General features: G+C 41.1%; 1 protein-coding gene across 1 annotated transcript; it reads right to left on the bottom strand.

Annotated features, from left to right (window-relative positions):
- Nucleotides 1–8,926: 8,926 nt before the first annotated feature.
- Nucleotides 8,927–16,003, bottom strand: higd1a.S (HIG1 hypoxia inducible domain family member 1A S homeolog). The gene is given in 4 exon segments (NM_001089129.1): nt 8,927–9,714; nt 12,380–12,514; nt 13,248–13,365; nt 15,976–16,003. Coding segments are annotated over 3 exon segments (288 nt in total). The 5' UTR covers nt 13,348–13,365; nt 15,976–16,003; the 3' UTR covers nt 8,927–9,661.
- Between the last annotated feature and the right edge of the window lie 456 nt (nt 16,004–16,459).

Below are 16,459 nucleotides of genomic sequence, written 5' to 3'. Positions count from 1 at the left end.
TTTTTTTTTTATAAATCCTTTACTGATACACATTTTTCAAAGGGATACAGAAAAAAAACGGGGCATAGGGAATAAGGGAGGAAGGGGAAACTTGTACAGCATGTGACTATGAAGATTTTCATTCATCCAGGACATGGTATATCTAGTATAGGTCAATCTAAAAACAACTGGACTTGCTGAGTAATCAATGAAGACGTTTCACTACTCATCCGAGCAGAAGAAGCTGCTCGGATGAGTAGTGAAACGTCTTCATTGATTACTCAGCAAGTCCAGTTGTTTTTAGATTGACCTATTGTACAGCATGTCATTTTCCTTCCATGTATATTTCACATACAGCTTTAAATTTCAACATATAAAAATAAAACAAAGAAGAAAAGAAAAATAAAGAGATTATGTTATGGTTTCAACCATTAATACCAGTGTTGGACTGGCCCAGCGGTATACCAGGAAAACTCCCGGTGGGCCCAGGTGTCAGTGGGCCTCTTGTTTCTAAATTTGGCCAATTTCATGGTCATTACTATTTCTTTTTGGGGGAAAATGCTTAAAGGGATCCTGTCATTGGAAAACATGTTTTTTTCAAACTAAATCAGTTAATAGTGCTGCTCCAGCAGAATTCTGCACTGAAATCCATTTTTCAAAAGAGCAAACAGATTTTTTTATATTCAATTTTGAAATCTGACATGGGGCTAGACATTTTGTCAATTTCCCAGCTGCCCCCAGTCATGTGACTTGTGCCTGCACTTCAGGAGAGAAATGCTTTCTGGCAGGCTGCCGTTTTTCCTTCTCAATGTAACTGAATGTGTCTCAGTGGGACCTGGATTTTACTATTGAGTGTTGTTCTTAGATCTACCAGGCAGCTGTTATCTTGTGTTAGGGAGCTGCTATCTGGTTACCTTCCCATTGTTCTTTTGTTTGGCTGCTGGGGGGGAAAGGGAGGGGGTGATATCACTCCAACTTGCAGTACAGCAGTAAAGAGTGATTGAAGTTTATCAGAGCACAAGTCACATGACTTGGGGCAGCTGGGAAATTGACAACATGTCTAGCCCCATGTCAGATTTCAAAATTGAATATAAAAAAATCTGTTTGCTCTTTTGAGAAACGGATTTCAGTGCAGCATTCTGTTGGAGCAGCCCTATTAACTGATTAATTTTGAAAAAAATTTTTTTACCCATGACAGTATCCCTTATATAATGGGAGAATATTGTAAGTAAATATAAAAAAAACTAGGAGAATAAAGAGGTTGAGTGAGAAGAGGAGGAATAATAGTTTGGAAAGGTCCACTGTCTTTGGTTTTCTGGTGGGCTCACAGTTTTAGGTTTTCTGGTGGGCCCAAGGTCTAAGGCTTTCTGGTGGGCCTCCAGCATCCCAGTCCGACACTGATTAATAATAAAATTTCTTAGTAGATATAATAATTTTTGTTTTTTGACCACAGCTTATCTACATTTCTCTCAACTAACACAAATTGGGAAACTATCGCTTCTTTAACTCAAGACCTTCTATCCTTCCAAGTCTTCTGTCGGCCAGTACTTGGAACTTTTTGACGAATCAGTTCAGTTATTTCTTCCATTTTCCGAGTATCTTCCATAAGGAAGATTTTTTTGGTATCATAGTTTTTTGCAGCTTGTAACATGAAAAGTATCACTTCTCGTAGTATCTGTATGGGGATCGTAATGGAGTATTAATTTCACTAGAAGATCATTTGAGATCTTTTTTTTTAACCTTCTCTATTTCTTTCCAATCACTGTTGAAATCTTCCCACTGGTACCACATAGGAGTATAGGCGCCAGTGTTATTGAGACATCTCCAACATTTGTCCTGTGATTCGGGAAACAAATATTTTCAATTTAACTGGCGTGCAGTACCGACGTGATATCAATTTATATGCAAATTCTTGCATTTTAGAGGATTTGAGGGATTTATGAATTGATTACCAATGATTATCCCATAACTTGATACCCAGTTCAACTCGGATTTTATGTTATTTTATATTTCAGTTTAAAGCAACAATTTTATTTTCAGCCGTTCTTCATGGCAGAACTAGATGGTGCTAGAGGCAGATGATTTATTGACCAGGGTTGGCCCTCCAGCACATTGTTATGGCCAAGACCTCTTTGCATGGCACCACTATATAATACAGCCCTGCTCACAATATGGACCTTGGAAAGGGTCACATGATCATCTGCCATTGGTCCTTAGGAAGGGTTCCCTTGTTTATTCTGCATTATGGGGCAAATTCACTAAGATTCAAGTTGCGCCAGCGTCCGCTTCGCTGCACTTCGCTGCACTTCACCAGGCGTATTTTCGCCAGCGCTATGCAAATTCACTAATATCTGAAGTTGCGCTCAGGGGAAGCGTAAGGTTGCGAAGTTGCACTATCGTTAATTCGCCAAGCATAGCGAAGTTACGCTAGCGATGCTTAATTTGCATACGGCGCCAAATTGAAGTTACAATGGAGGAATATGTATCATCACTACACAAGCCTGGGAAACCTTCAAAACAGCAAATAAAATTTTTATTTTGCCCTACACATGTGCCCACTGTATAGTTAAGTTGCCATGAGTTAGGAAATGTAGGGGGGAAGGAGGGGAGCCCCAAAAAAAATTTCGATCTTTTTCAGCCTATCACCCATAAAAAAAGAAAAAACGCCAGCGTTTTTTGGGACTTAGAAAAGTTTTTAACTTTTTTTGAAGCAATCCCTATCTACTCTATTGCCCTTCGCCTGGTCTGAGGTGACGAAGGAAGTCTGGCGTAAAAGGTAGCGTTCTGAAAAATACGCGTGTTAGTGAATTTGTGTAGTTACGTCCGTTGTGCAAATTCGCCAGGCGTAAGGGTGCGAAGTAACGAATTTACACCAGCGTCCGTTAGTGAATCAGCAAATTACCGAAAATGCGAAACGCTAGTGAATTAATGCTAGCGTTAGGCCCTTCGTCCTTTAGTGAATTTGCCCCATGGCCTTTGACAAAGCCCATTAGATTTGGATGAAACATGCGTCAAGCGCTCTATGAGTTTTAAAGTTGGTTAGGCAGGGCGCCGGAACAGATGAAAATAAGGGTCTGACAGCGATTACTGGGAGGGTATGGTGAGGTGGGTGAAGGGGTTGGTATGGAAGTGGTTTTTACAGGCATTGCCCACTAATTTCGCATATCAGTACGCAACCTGCAACTGGTACTGCTTCAGGTGGAAGCATCAACGCTCATATCAGAGCAGATATCCACCAATTGGGAGGGTTGTGCTGTGGGTGAAGGGGTTGGCTGACCAAGGGCTGCACAACGGGGGTTGTTCCAATAGAGACACAAGCTCTGGGATTTACTAAGCCTGCCTCTCCAATGATTAGCAGCACCTCTCCCCATACTAACGTTGTACACATCGGGGGTGCTAACCAAGTGAGCGGCTTACACAACCCCACCGATTTAGGCCCCACTGACCCTTTGGGTTATGTGCTTCTAAGGGGGCGATTTGTGTTGTATAACATTGCATGTCGTTTCCTACCCCCATATTTATGACCAAATAATGTTTAAAGGACAAGGAAAGGCACAAAAATAAAATCCCATTTTTACTTTCTTTAATGAAAAAGAAACCTTTCTCCAATATACTTTAATTAAAAAATGTGTACCGTTTTTATAAGAAACCTGACTGTATGCAGTGAAATTCTCCCTTCATTTACTGCTGTGGATAGGAATTGTCAGACGGTCCCTAACTGCTCTGCAGGGAAACAATCATACTTATGAACAGCAGGGGGAGCCCCCGCCTTACTTCCCAGCCATGCAGAACTCAAGCAGCTTTGTTTATGATGATCCCTAAGCAGCCCAGACCACACTGAGCATGTGCAGGGTCAGGGTCTTGCAAAGATGTATAACAAAGTTACAAGATGGTGACCCCCTGTGGCCAACTTTGAAAGCATAAATCATTTGTTTGATTAGACTTGTGGTGCAGTAAGTTCATGTTTATATTTAGTATACAAAATACAGCATTTCTAGCCTTATTCTATTTTACACTTTCCTTGTCCTTTAAAGAGAGTATTTTGGGGTGACCTCCACTAGCATACATTTACCACTTATCTGTACCGCCAGCCCACGACCCCAAGTTAATCTGTCTCCCCGGTCCTAACCATGTTTTAATTATCACTGGACTTTTTTTTAATCTTATTTATTAGTAATAAAAGTTAAGTTTTAATGGTGTATAAACACGAGCTTGTGGACATGCTTTGATGGGAGAAAGTGCCAGTACCTGGGCCCCATTAGTCCTTAGGAAGGCTCCCTTGTTTATTCTGTATTTAGTTTGGGCTTGTCTGTGCCATACACATGGACTTCTCCCTAGGACCTGCCCTAGAAAGTGCCAGTATATCGGTGATCTTGGGAGAAGAAAAGCACTGGCCCTACATGAATATACGCAGACCCCTATCAGAGTGAAAAGGAGACATTCCTCACCCCCCAAATTCCATGTAATTCCTTCATTCCCTAGAGAGCAGGTGCAAGTAGAATGTGGTGCTGTAAGGCAGCCCCCCTGCCCGAAACCCAACCCTGAGCCTGGCCGCCTTGTGGCTGCATTTAGATCAGGGATCAGTTACGCGGCTAAATTAGTATTCGGAGCTGAACCCCTTGGGGCTGCTATAGCTGAGCTGCTTGCTACATCCACATGGGGACACACCCACACCCACGTTTCTTTTATCTGTTAAAGGGGACATTTATCACGGAATCAATATTAGTTTGTTGAACCTATTCCAAGCAGCTTTTCACTTGGTCTTAATTTGTATTTTTTCAGGTTATTTTATTTTAAGCATTTGACTTTCTATGGTGCTTCAATCCAGCGTGCTACTTATTATTATGGTCACTGGGGTTGTTGACCCCTCGGCAACCAAAAAACGACTAGACTGCAAGGTTTTATTTTTATTATTAGTCTTATTGGCTTATAATACACATAAGTCATGACTATTCGGTAAATGATGTCCTTATAAACGTCTCTTATAGTGATGGGCGAATTTATTTGCCAGGCGCGAATTCGCGCGATTCGCCGCCAGCGAATAAATTTGCAAAACGCCCGCGAAAATTCGCGGCAAAAATTCGTGACAAAAATTCGCCGCCGTCAAAAACGAGATGCCGGCGCAGTTTCGTGTATTTTTCGCCGTTTCGCAAATTTCACGCGAAATTCACAACGGCACAAATTCGCCCATCACTAGTCTCTTAGTGATGTCATCAGTTGTAGAGAGAGCTAAGTGATGTCATTTTTGTCACATGACTTACTCATACTTATATGAATTAAGTGCCCCTTGTTGTAAAATATAAGGATATTAAAAGTCACCAAGGAAAAGAACAAGACCAAAGGACGAGTGTTTTTATACAGGTCATGGAACTCCGAGGTTACTTCTAATATCCTCGTATTTTTCAATATGGGACATAATTTACAGGATATTCATGGCTTTTGTGTATTATAATAAATAAAGTATTTATTAGAAGTCACTTTAGATTTTCCACTCAACTGCCTGTCTTCTAGCCAGTAGGGATGGGCGAATTTGACCCGTTTAGTTTCGCCAAAAATTTGCCGCCGGTGAAATGTCGCTGACGCCGGGGAACTTTTTTTGACACTCGTCTTTTTATTTTGACGCACAATGCCATACAAGTCTATGGGCGTAATTTTTTCGGAAAAACAAGGCGAAGAAATTCGCCCATCCCTACTAACCAGATTAACCGACCCTAATTACAATTAGGGTACATTCTATGATGTTGAAATCATACTGGAATTTAACTTTACAGATTCATCAGAGCAGCCTCTTTCTTTCTCCTGACAACTTCCTTGACTACTTGATGGTCAGACTGGTGGGAAACTGACCAGCAGGTGGCGCTGTTGGAACACAATTCATTCATATTAACAGTACATGTATCCCTTAATATCTTGGAATTAAAAACAAATAAATAATGAATGTACATTGCAAAAGTGCTTAGAATAGCCCCCTCTTCAATTTTACATTCACTTATTTTAAAGCTTTACTTATATTTTAATTATTTCTATCACATGCCAATCAAACATGTGATGGGAATGAGCGTAGCCTTTCTATTGAGTACATATGGACAGCTGTCACTCAATTGAATTCTGATTCTCTCTTCAGATTTATTACATTTGTAGACGCACAGATGTGAATTCAAACCGCAAGTATTTGTGTAGATTTTCACCTCTATACACAATAGCCTGACATTCTGGATTCAATGAATTCAATTAATACTGTAAATACTGTATCCCCGGATCAGACTTACATATTAGTTAGTAACAATTAGGGACATCTTGTGGACATATGTAAATACAACACTGATATTTGTTAAATATTTCAGCAGAGACAGTCAGGTACCAGCCTTACATGGCCAGACAGCTCCTGTGTGTGTCCCACGTTCTTCTCCATCTTTAGCTTTTCCTCCTGTTGCTCTAGAAATAAACGAAACCTTCTTCCTCCTGGAGCTTCTCATTGATTTCCTCTTCCCCGGGGGACACAACGTACAATAATCCATATAATGAAGAGTGTTAAAGGAAAACTATACCCCCCAAACAATGTAGGTCTCTATTAAAAGATACCGAGTAAAACAGCTCATGTGTAAAACCCTGCTTTATGTAAATGAACCATTATCATAATAATATACTTTTTTAGTAGTATGTGCCATTGGGTAATAATAAATAGAAAATTGCCATTTTAAAAAATAAGGGCCGCCCCCTGAGATCGTAAGATTCACTGTGCACACATACAAACCACATGTAAGGTCACATGAGCCAATTAACAGACAGAGTTCTGCCTTTTGCTTCCTCACTTCTTCCTGTTACAGTTAGTGTTGTAGTATTTCTGGTCAGGTGATCTCTGAGGCAGCACAGAGACCATCACGAAATGGTGGCTCAAGGCAAGAGATGTAAAAGGGCAATATTTATGTTAATATATATTCCAGTTTGGTAAGATTCTTTAATATGTCATTCAATTTGATATAAACTGTTGCTTAATTATTCATTTTGGGGGTATAGTTTTCCTTTAATGTGAATATGTGGACTTTACCTCTTGTGCAGAACAGAGACCAGCTCCGTCAGTCTGTCCCTCTCCATCAGTCTGTCCTTCTCCATCAGTCTGTCCTTCTCCGTCAGTCTGTCCTTCTCCATCAGTCTGTCCCTCTCCATCAGTCTGTCCCTCTCCGTCAGTCTGTCCCTCTCCGTCAGTCTGTCCCTCACCATCAGTCTGTCCCTCTCCATCAGTCTGTCCGTCTCCATCAGTCTGTCCCTCACCATCAGTCTGTCCCTCTCCATCAGTCTGTCCGTCTCCATCAGTCTGTCCCTCTCTCTCCGTCAGTCTGTCCCTCACCATCAGTCTGTCCCTCTCCATCAGTCTGTCCTTCTCCATCAGTCTGTCCTTCTCCGTCAGTCTGTCCTTCTCCATCAGTCTGTCCCTCTCCATCAGTCTGTCCCTCTCCGTCAGTCTGTCCCTCTCCGTCAGTCTGTCCCTCACCATCAGTCTGTCCCTCTCTCTCCATCAGTCTGTCCGTCTCCATCAGTCTGTCCCTCACCATCAGTCTGTCCCTCTCCATCAGTCTGTCCGTCTCCATCAGTCTGTCCCTCTCCGTCAGTCTGTCCATCTCCATTAGTCTTTCCCTCTCCATCAGTCTGTCCATCTCTGTCAGTCTTTCCCTCACCATCAGTCTGTCCCTCTCTCTCCGTCAGTCTGTCCCTCTCTGTCAGTCTGTCCCTCTCCGTCAGTCTGTCCCTCTCTGTCAGTCTGTCCCTCTCCATCAGTCTGTCCCTCTCCACCTCAGCAGCCTGGCAGATTGAGGTTTCTGTATTCTGTGACCTGCAGCACTCGCACCTCTGAACTAGACAATTATAGGAGTCAGTGATTTATGGCATCATGTGTAACTACAACTCACGGATCTCTTTATAATTAGGGCAGAAAACCCCACTTATAGTTCAATATATATTTATGCAGATATAAACCTTAGAGGCATGTGCAGCGGCTTTGTCACATAATTCACCACTTCTATGTACTGAGACACTGGAGTGGGTTGGAAGATACACGTGGGCTTTTCCTCTGGTCCAGGTCACATTCTGGAGTGGAATTTCCATACGACAGCAGCTCAGTATTCTAACTGTCAGAGGAGGGAGGTTGTCTGTGGAAGGAACTTGTTTATATATATATAAAGAGCTAAACATGTGCTGCCATCTACTGTTGGAGGTGGTACTTGCTCCTCATATCTTGGTATGTTCTGCCGTCACTTAAATAATGAGTCACATTCCTGTACTTCTTCCTTGTGTTCCTTAGCGAGTCACATCATCTCCCCGTGCCAAATTCAAATAGTAAGCTCTTTGGGTTAAGAACTCCCTGCAACTGAAAATGTCCTAATTTCTTTGTAAGGGTAAAGGTTAGGGTGTAGACCTTGGCTTGTAGCCTTAAGGATAAAGTAACTGCAGATTATTGTGAAGAGAAGGGCTGATATTTCCATTGGGAGACTGAGTCTGTATCAGTTCATGCCCCGGCTTTGAGACGGTCCTGCTGGATAAAATGAATGAAATCCAATAAACTAATAGACCACACCCTCAACAGATTTTATTTCATATCACATAGTTCTCATTATTAATACAGCAGAGAACTGAAGCCTATCAGTAGAACGGGGCAGCCATAGTTCTAGGGATTGGCAGTGGTATTAGAAAATAGAGAGGGGAAAACACACGACAGCTCCATGTCCATTGCTATGACGGTCGGACAGTTCTCAGCTGGAGAGACTATAGAAGAAGTTCCTCTCTCTCCCCCTGATCTAGGCTCCCAGTCTGTCTATTTACCCAGTTTTATTTCTACACTGAACCATTCCTTTAATATCATCTACAGAGCTTTTTCAACAAAACGTTCTGTTACCACCCCTCCCCCAACAGTGTTTCCCATGCCTTCTATCACGAAGAAAAAAACACACCGTTTAGCAGAATAGATATATTTTTAATATCACAAAAACCCATGTTTCTGTACCAATATTTGTGGGAAATAAAAAACATCGGTGGAGGGGGATTTCTAGGTGGTTTATATGGGGAGGAGTAATGCGTCAACAGAACACAACCGATATTAATCAGCGATTGGACGATCTCACAACCAACTGCATCACTGTAAGAACATCAACCTAAAATTGTATTTACAGACACTTAAAATAAATACAGTTCCTAGACAGTACATAGAAGCTTAAGGTCCAGTAAGTCTTCGGTTCGGGATTCGGTCTTTTTCAGAAGGATTCGGCCGAATCCTTCTGCCTGGCTGAACCAAATCCAAACCCCAATTTACATATGCAAATTAGGGGCAGGGAAGGAAATCGCTTGACTTTTTGGCACAAAATAAGGAAGTAAAATTTTTTTCGCCTTCCACCCCTAATTTGCATATGCAAATAAGGATTTGGTTCGGTATTCGTCGAATTTGGGGGTTCGGCCGAATCCAAAATGATGGATTCGGTGCATCCCTAGTTTGTTAGTTCACTGTTTAAACTACAGAGCTGGATTCAATAAAAAAAAGAAAGAAATCTTATGGTTCACCTGTGGGGTCCCACAATACACTGCAGGTAGACCATTTAACAGAGAAGGTGGGATATGCAACATGAAGAAAATAAAACACAGCCCCAATATGGGGTTTATCCAATATCTGTGAAGTCTGGACAGACATGATTCCTCAATGCTCCGATGGCTTGGCCAAGTACTCCTTATACATGGAGTAAAGGACACCTGGAATGAGAAAGTACAAGCACTTGAATATGGATGGGGAACTATCGCGAAAATTAAAATTTAAAGGGGACCCGTCACCCAAAAAAATGAATCCAAATCCTATTTGATCATGTTGGTCAAGCCAAATAAACTTTAATTAGTCTGTATAAATTATTTGAATCTTGTTTCTTTAAGTTTGGGAATTCATAATTATAACAAGCAGGCAGGAGCCATTTTGTGGCACTGTTATTAAGACAAGACTTGCTTCATCTCAGAATCTTGTTTGTGCACCAGAATGGGGGACCTGATGTCCATCCCCATGTCCTGGTTACACAATTAAATGGTGAAGAGAACTGGGGGAATGTGGGAAGAGCAGTGACATGTAGGAAGTGCTGAATGGAAAGTGAAAGTAATTGCCTAAGGCATAGAGGCGGGGCAGACAATATTTGATTGACAGCTGAGATTTTTAATGTTTACAACAGCTATGAATGCTTTAATAAAAAAAGGGATTTGGATTTCATGTTTAATTTGAAAAAGACTTTATTTATACATCTTTTTATGTCTGGGTGACAGGTCCACTTTAATAGAAGCTTCAGCATACTGAAATAAAAAACTTTCTAAATACAATCAATTAAATATTCTGCATCATTTCTGAAATAATCAAGTTTATCTTCACTATTCCTCTCTCAGCATCTGTTTCTCTTCATTCTCTCTTCATGCAGCAGTTGGGTGTCAGATATTAATTGACAGTTAGATCCAATATATCTTATAGGGGTTTTTTTTTTGCCTAGAACAGGAGTGCCCATACCATTATGATCTACATCCATAAAACATTGCTAGCATTCTGTTAAAAATAACAAATAAAACATAAATAAAAAATAAAGATTGATTTATGAGAGAATGTATATTGCTATATTTAACAAACAACTATTTCTTATGTAACATAAATATGTGAATGAAAAGCATAAAATAGGAGGGTTATATAGACAAGCTATTTTTTGACATTGTCTTGAGATCTACTGATCGGCAGCTAAAGGTCTACTGGTAGATCCCGATATACGTTTTGGGCACCCCTGTCCTCGACCAGTGATCCCCAACCAGTGGCTCTTGGGCAACATATTTCTCTCCGACCCCTTGGATGTTGCTCCCAGTGGCCTCAGAGCAGGAGCTTATTTTTGAATTTATGACTTGGAGGCAAGTTTTAGTTGCATTAAAACCAGGTGTACTGCCATATAGAGTCTCCTATAGCCTGCCAGTCCACATAGGGGCTACCAAATAGCCAATCACAGCCCATATTTGGCACCAACAGGAACTTTTTTTCATGCTTGTGTTTCTCCCCAACTCTTTTTACATTTGAATGTGGCTCATGGGTAAAATAGTGGGGACCCCTGTCCTAGAAGATGTATTAGAGCTCACTCTATTAAAATCACCAGACATCATGTCTCTCTACATGCAGAATTTGTGCAAAAGGCAGTTATTTTGTTTGTGCTGGAATCAGTTATTTGAGCTTTAATTCATCTGCTAGCCCCCCCCCCAATAAGATATATTGGAAGTTTTCCAATGACAAAGATGTGGAATTATTATAAACATTTTATACATTTAGCCTTTGCTGCCACTCATAAATCTATCTTTCTATTGCCATTGGCTTTAGGTATGGTATTGTAAGTTTACGGGAACATTTTCTTAAGCTATGGTCTCCATATTTTCAAATTTTGGAGTCTGATGATAAAGCCTATATACTGTAGATAAGTTTCTGTACAATTCTGACAAAGATTCTTCTCTTTGTACCCATTGCAGTTCCGGGATTAACTGATAATGTGATAATTTAGTACATTATTTTAATAAATATTGGTTTGTCTGGTTGTTAGAGATGAGGATCTTATTTTAACTCATCTTATTTTTGATTTTTCTTGATGAATATTGTTAAGGTCAATCTTTGGTGTTTTGTTCAAAATGAATTGTTCTGTAATATTTCTTTTATTGCAAAATCTACAAATGTCTTGATGAGCAAAATGTCCTGCTTTTACTCTTTTTTGTTGATTAAAAATGCCAATAAACATAATTGGAAAAAAAAATATATATATATTGGATCTAACATTTTTGAATATCTGACACCCAACTGCTGCATGAAGAGAGAATGAAGAGAAACAGATGCTGAGAGAGGAATAGTGAAGATAAACTTGATTATTTCAGAGACAATGCAGAATATTTAATTGATTGTATTTATGTATTTTAAGTTTCTTATTTCAGTATGAGGGATACATTATAATTTACGCGATAGCTCCCCTTTAACTAGATCTCTCATTCTTTGCTTCAACTACAAAATGCATATTCATAGACACACAATTCCAGTTTTGATCCAGGGCCAATCATCTACTGTTCTAACGAGGGGATTTACTGCAGACCAATGGCAAGCAAAGGGCATACACAGTCCAGTTCCAGTAGCCAAGTGTTGTGTGCCAGTCTCCAATGCCGTCTCATTCGGTGATAAGACTCAGAGCTCGGCTGTGTAACCTCTATACACATTTCCCCATGTGAGTGCATTTCCTGATAAAGGGCCCAGTATCTTAATGAGAGGCTGTTGTATTAGTCTCTCCTGCTTCCGTGTGCCAACTGGCTGATTCATGACACGGAACACGGATCAGCCCATGAAAGCGGGAACACACTGGCTACTACTGGTACCTACCACATGTCATGGCTCCTACAACGAATCCCTGGGCTGCAACACGCATGTGAATCAGATGGACAGACATCTTGGTGTTCCCTCTGCTCTTCAGTTTGAATAGCCCAAAGGCTACCACTGCAGCGAATCCGGCCATTCCTACAGGGAGAGTAACGGCACAGTTAATTAGAGACAATGTACAATATACAGGGAAAACAAGGATTTAATTGCTCGGCCTTAAAATTATATTAAAGGATAAGTAAACCTTTAAAATAAGTGAATGTAAAAATTGATGAGGGGGCTATTCTAAGCACTTTTGCAATGTACATTTATTATTTATTTTTAATTCCAAGATATTAAGGGATACATCTAATATTACTATGAATGAATTTTGTTACAACAGCGCCACCTGCTGGTCATTTTCTGACCAGTCTGACCAGCAAGTAGTCAAGGAAGAAGTTGTCAGGAGAAAGAAAGAGGCTGATCTTCTTCTGCTTAGGAAAAAAAGTAGAAACCTTTCTCAAATCTTTCCTAAGCAGAAGAACATCAGAGCAGCCTCTTTCTTTCTCCTGACAACTTCTTCCTTGACTACTTGGTGGTCAGACTGGTGGGAAACTGACCAGCAGGTGGCGCTGTTGTAACAAAATTCATTCATATTAACAGTACATGTATCCTTTAATATCTTGGAATTAAATATAAATAAATAATGAATGTACATTGCAAAAGTGCTTAGATTAGCCCCCTCATCAGTTTTACCTTCACTTGTTTTAAAGGTTTACTTATCCTTTAACATATAGATGATCCAAGTCTGGATCAAAACACATTCATGGGGGCAGCTTGGCTTATGGAAGGTCATTCACTCGATCATGTGATATAGAACAGACAGTCATACCTATTGGCACAAATGGAGACTCCTTTGACTTCCTTATGAGCTTTGAGGTCTGGGAATCAGACATGTCGTAGGTTGGCAGAACATCTCCGGGTTGAGCCATGATTTACAAGATAAGTTTCTAAAAAAAGAAAGAATTAAATACATTTCTAAAGGACAATTACAATGAAATGCATTTATATATTCACATTAGAAATCATTTAAAGGGGTTCACTTTTAGTATGACGTAGAGAGGGATATTCTGAGACAATTTGCAATTGGTTTTCATTTTTTATTATTTGCGGTTTTTGAGTTATTTCGTTTTATATTCAGCAGCTCTCCAGTTTGCAATGTCAGCCCTCTGATTGCTAGGGTCCAAATGACCTTAGCAACCATGCATTGATTTGAATGAGAATATGGAATATTATTAGGGGAGGGTCGGAACAGAAAGAGGAGTAATAAAAATTAGCAACAACAATAAATGTGTAGCTTTAAAGAGGATTTGTTTTTAGAGGGGGGTCAGTGACCCCCCTTTTGAAAGCTGGAACGAGTTAGGAGAAGAAGGCAAATAATCAATAATCAATCAATCATTAGTCAAGAAACAGATCAGTAGGCGGCTCACTTCTCCTAGGCTCTATGGCAGGGATCCCCAAACTTTTTTTTCCCAGTGAGTCACACTGAAATGTAAATAAAGGTTGGGGAGAAACACAAGCATGGGGGAGCCAAATAAGGGCTGTGATTGGCTATTGGTAGCCCCTATGTGGATTAGTAGCCAATAGGAGACTCTGTTTGGCAGTACACCTGGTTTGATACAGCTAAAACTTGCCTCTAAGCCTGGAATTCAAAAATAAGCTCCTGCTTTGAGGCCACTGGGAGCAACATCCAAGGGGTTGGAGAGAAACATGTTGCTCAAGAGCCACTGGTTGGGGATCACTGCTCTATGGCATAAGATAAACACAAATGCTCATATGGATTTCTGAACACTGCTCATTATTAATGGAGACATTTTGTGTAAAAAAATAAGAACGTACCAGTACATTATACTCATTTAGATATAGAAGAATTGTGCTTAAAAAAAAGTAGCGTTTCAGGCTGGTTTATTGAATATTTCTGTAAAAACCCTGATAATCCCTCCCTTCTCTTCCACGTCCTGCTCCCTGAATTCCCAGGCTGTGCACTCAGCTCACTGCACTGTAGGACAGGAACCAATCAGCAGCTAGCAGGACCTGATAGGGAACTGACGCCTGTCTGTGCTTGTGTGACTGCAGGGCTGTGATTGGCTGTCCCCCTCCTACTGTGCTTCTGGCAGGGACACGCCCACCCCTCATTTGAAACACAGACAGGGACCAAAGAACAAATATAGGGCTATTTCTATAGATAATGTTAATTTTTAGCACCATGTAAAAGCAACACCATATATTACTTATAATGTCCAACAAAATTGGGTTTAATTTCATTTATTCTATAGCTCTCCTTTAACCCACAAAAAGGAGTCCCTTTACATCCAGATTATGAAATATTATGTTCACACAGGGGCATTAGAATGGATCAGATGCAGCTCTGTGATACACTAAGGGAATAGGATTTCTGTATAATAGGAACAAGTGAATAAACAAAGAAAATGCCCCACGGAATGTCACCTCCCCTAATATCTTCGCACTCTCACAAGGCTTGCTCTTCAGTGAAGGGGTTAAATATGAAACCAACTGGGAGCAATGGAACGTTTAGTCCTGGAGTGAGAGAGAAGTGGATCGGAACATTCTGTACTGGGGCAGCTCACGGGGGGAGATAATGGAAAAGAACAGGAGAATGTGAATAGGGACAAAGATAAACCGAGGGTGTTCCCCCAATAATCTTTCATGGGCAGCATTTGGAATAAATCCTCCCCCGACAGCCATTCAAGCACAGGATACACAGTAGATAACAGATAAGTACTACTATAGTTTATATAAACAAGCTGCTGTGTAGCCATGGGGCAGCCATTCAAGCACAGGATACACAGTCGATACCAGATAAGTACTACTATAGTTTATATAAACAAGCTGCTGTGTAGCCATGGGGGCAGCCATTCAAGCACAGGATACACAGTAGATAACAGATAAGTACTACTATAGTTTTTATAAACAAGCTGCTGTGTAGCCATGGGGGCAGCCATTCAAGCACAGGATACACAGTAGATAACAGATAAGTACTACTATAGTTTTTATAAACAAGCTGCTGTGTAGCCATGGGGGCAGCCATTCAAGCACAGGATACACAGTAGGTAACAGATAAGTACTACTATAGTTTATATAAACAAGCTGCTGTGTAGCCATGGGGGCAGCCATTCAAGCACAGGATACACAGTAGATAACAGATAAGTACTACTATAGTTTATATAAACAAGCTGCTCTGTAGCCATGGGGGCAGCCATTCAAGCACAGGATACACAGTAGATAACAGATAAGTACTACTATAGTTTATATAAACAAGCTGCTGTGTAGCCATGGGGGCAGCCATTCAAGCACAGGATACACAGTAGATAACAGATAAGTACTACTATAGTTTATATAAACAAGCTGCGGTGTTCCCAGCACCTCCCAAAACCCTCTGGCAGACTCTGCAAAGCACTGGCTCACCAAATAGCATATCATCAAGCACATCCACAGTAATGAAAACTACAACTCCCAGAGGCCTGGCAGTAATGGTACTGAGAGTTGTACATATAATTCCTCTCCCCAGAGACCTCCCCCAATTCTCGCGGCCCCGTTACCTGTACTGAGGTTCCTCTCTGCGCGGAGCTGTCACACTGCTCCAATGTCACCCGCCTGCCGCTTCTAATACTCACTCACCGGCATCTGACGTCACGGGGCGGGAGCTTGAGCGTCACCAGGGTTACCAGAGCGGCCCACAATGACCTTCGCCAATGAAGGGGACGGTTTAAAATAAATGGCTCATAAAATGACTCTACGAAATCGTATTCCCTGTTTGTGCGCCTATATTTACCTACAACCGAGGTAGAACCTTGTTATGTCTTACCAGGTAAAAGTCGAGGCTGCTATTTCGGCGTTTTTGGGACTACAACTACCAGCATGCCTCGCGGCGGTGACCGCATCATATAGGGTTGAGAAGTGGGAGGAGCGTGCTGGGAAGGAAGAGTACGTGCCTTGGAGAGAGCCGCGATGGCAGCGTAAATGCCTCAGGGAAGGAAGTGTGACGTAACTAGGCGGTTGCCTGGGAGACCGCACCTGGATCAC

Source organism: Xenopus laevis, chromosome 6S, assembly GCF_017654675.1.
Source record: "Xenopus laevis strain J_2021 chromosome 6S, Xenopus_laevis_v10.1, whole genome shotgun sequence".
In the NCBI taxonomy this organism is placed as follows: domain Eukaryota; kingdom Metazoa; phylum Chordata; class Amphibia; order Anura; family Pipidae; genus Xenopus; species Xenopus laevis.
This window is presented reverse-complemented; position numbering and strand designations above follow the sequence as displayed.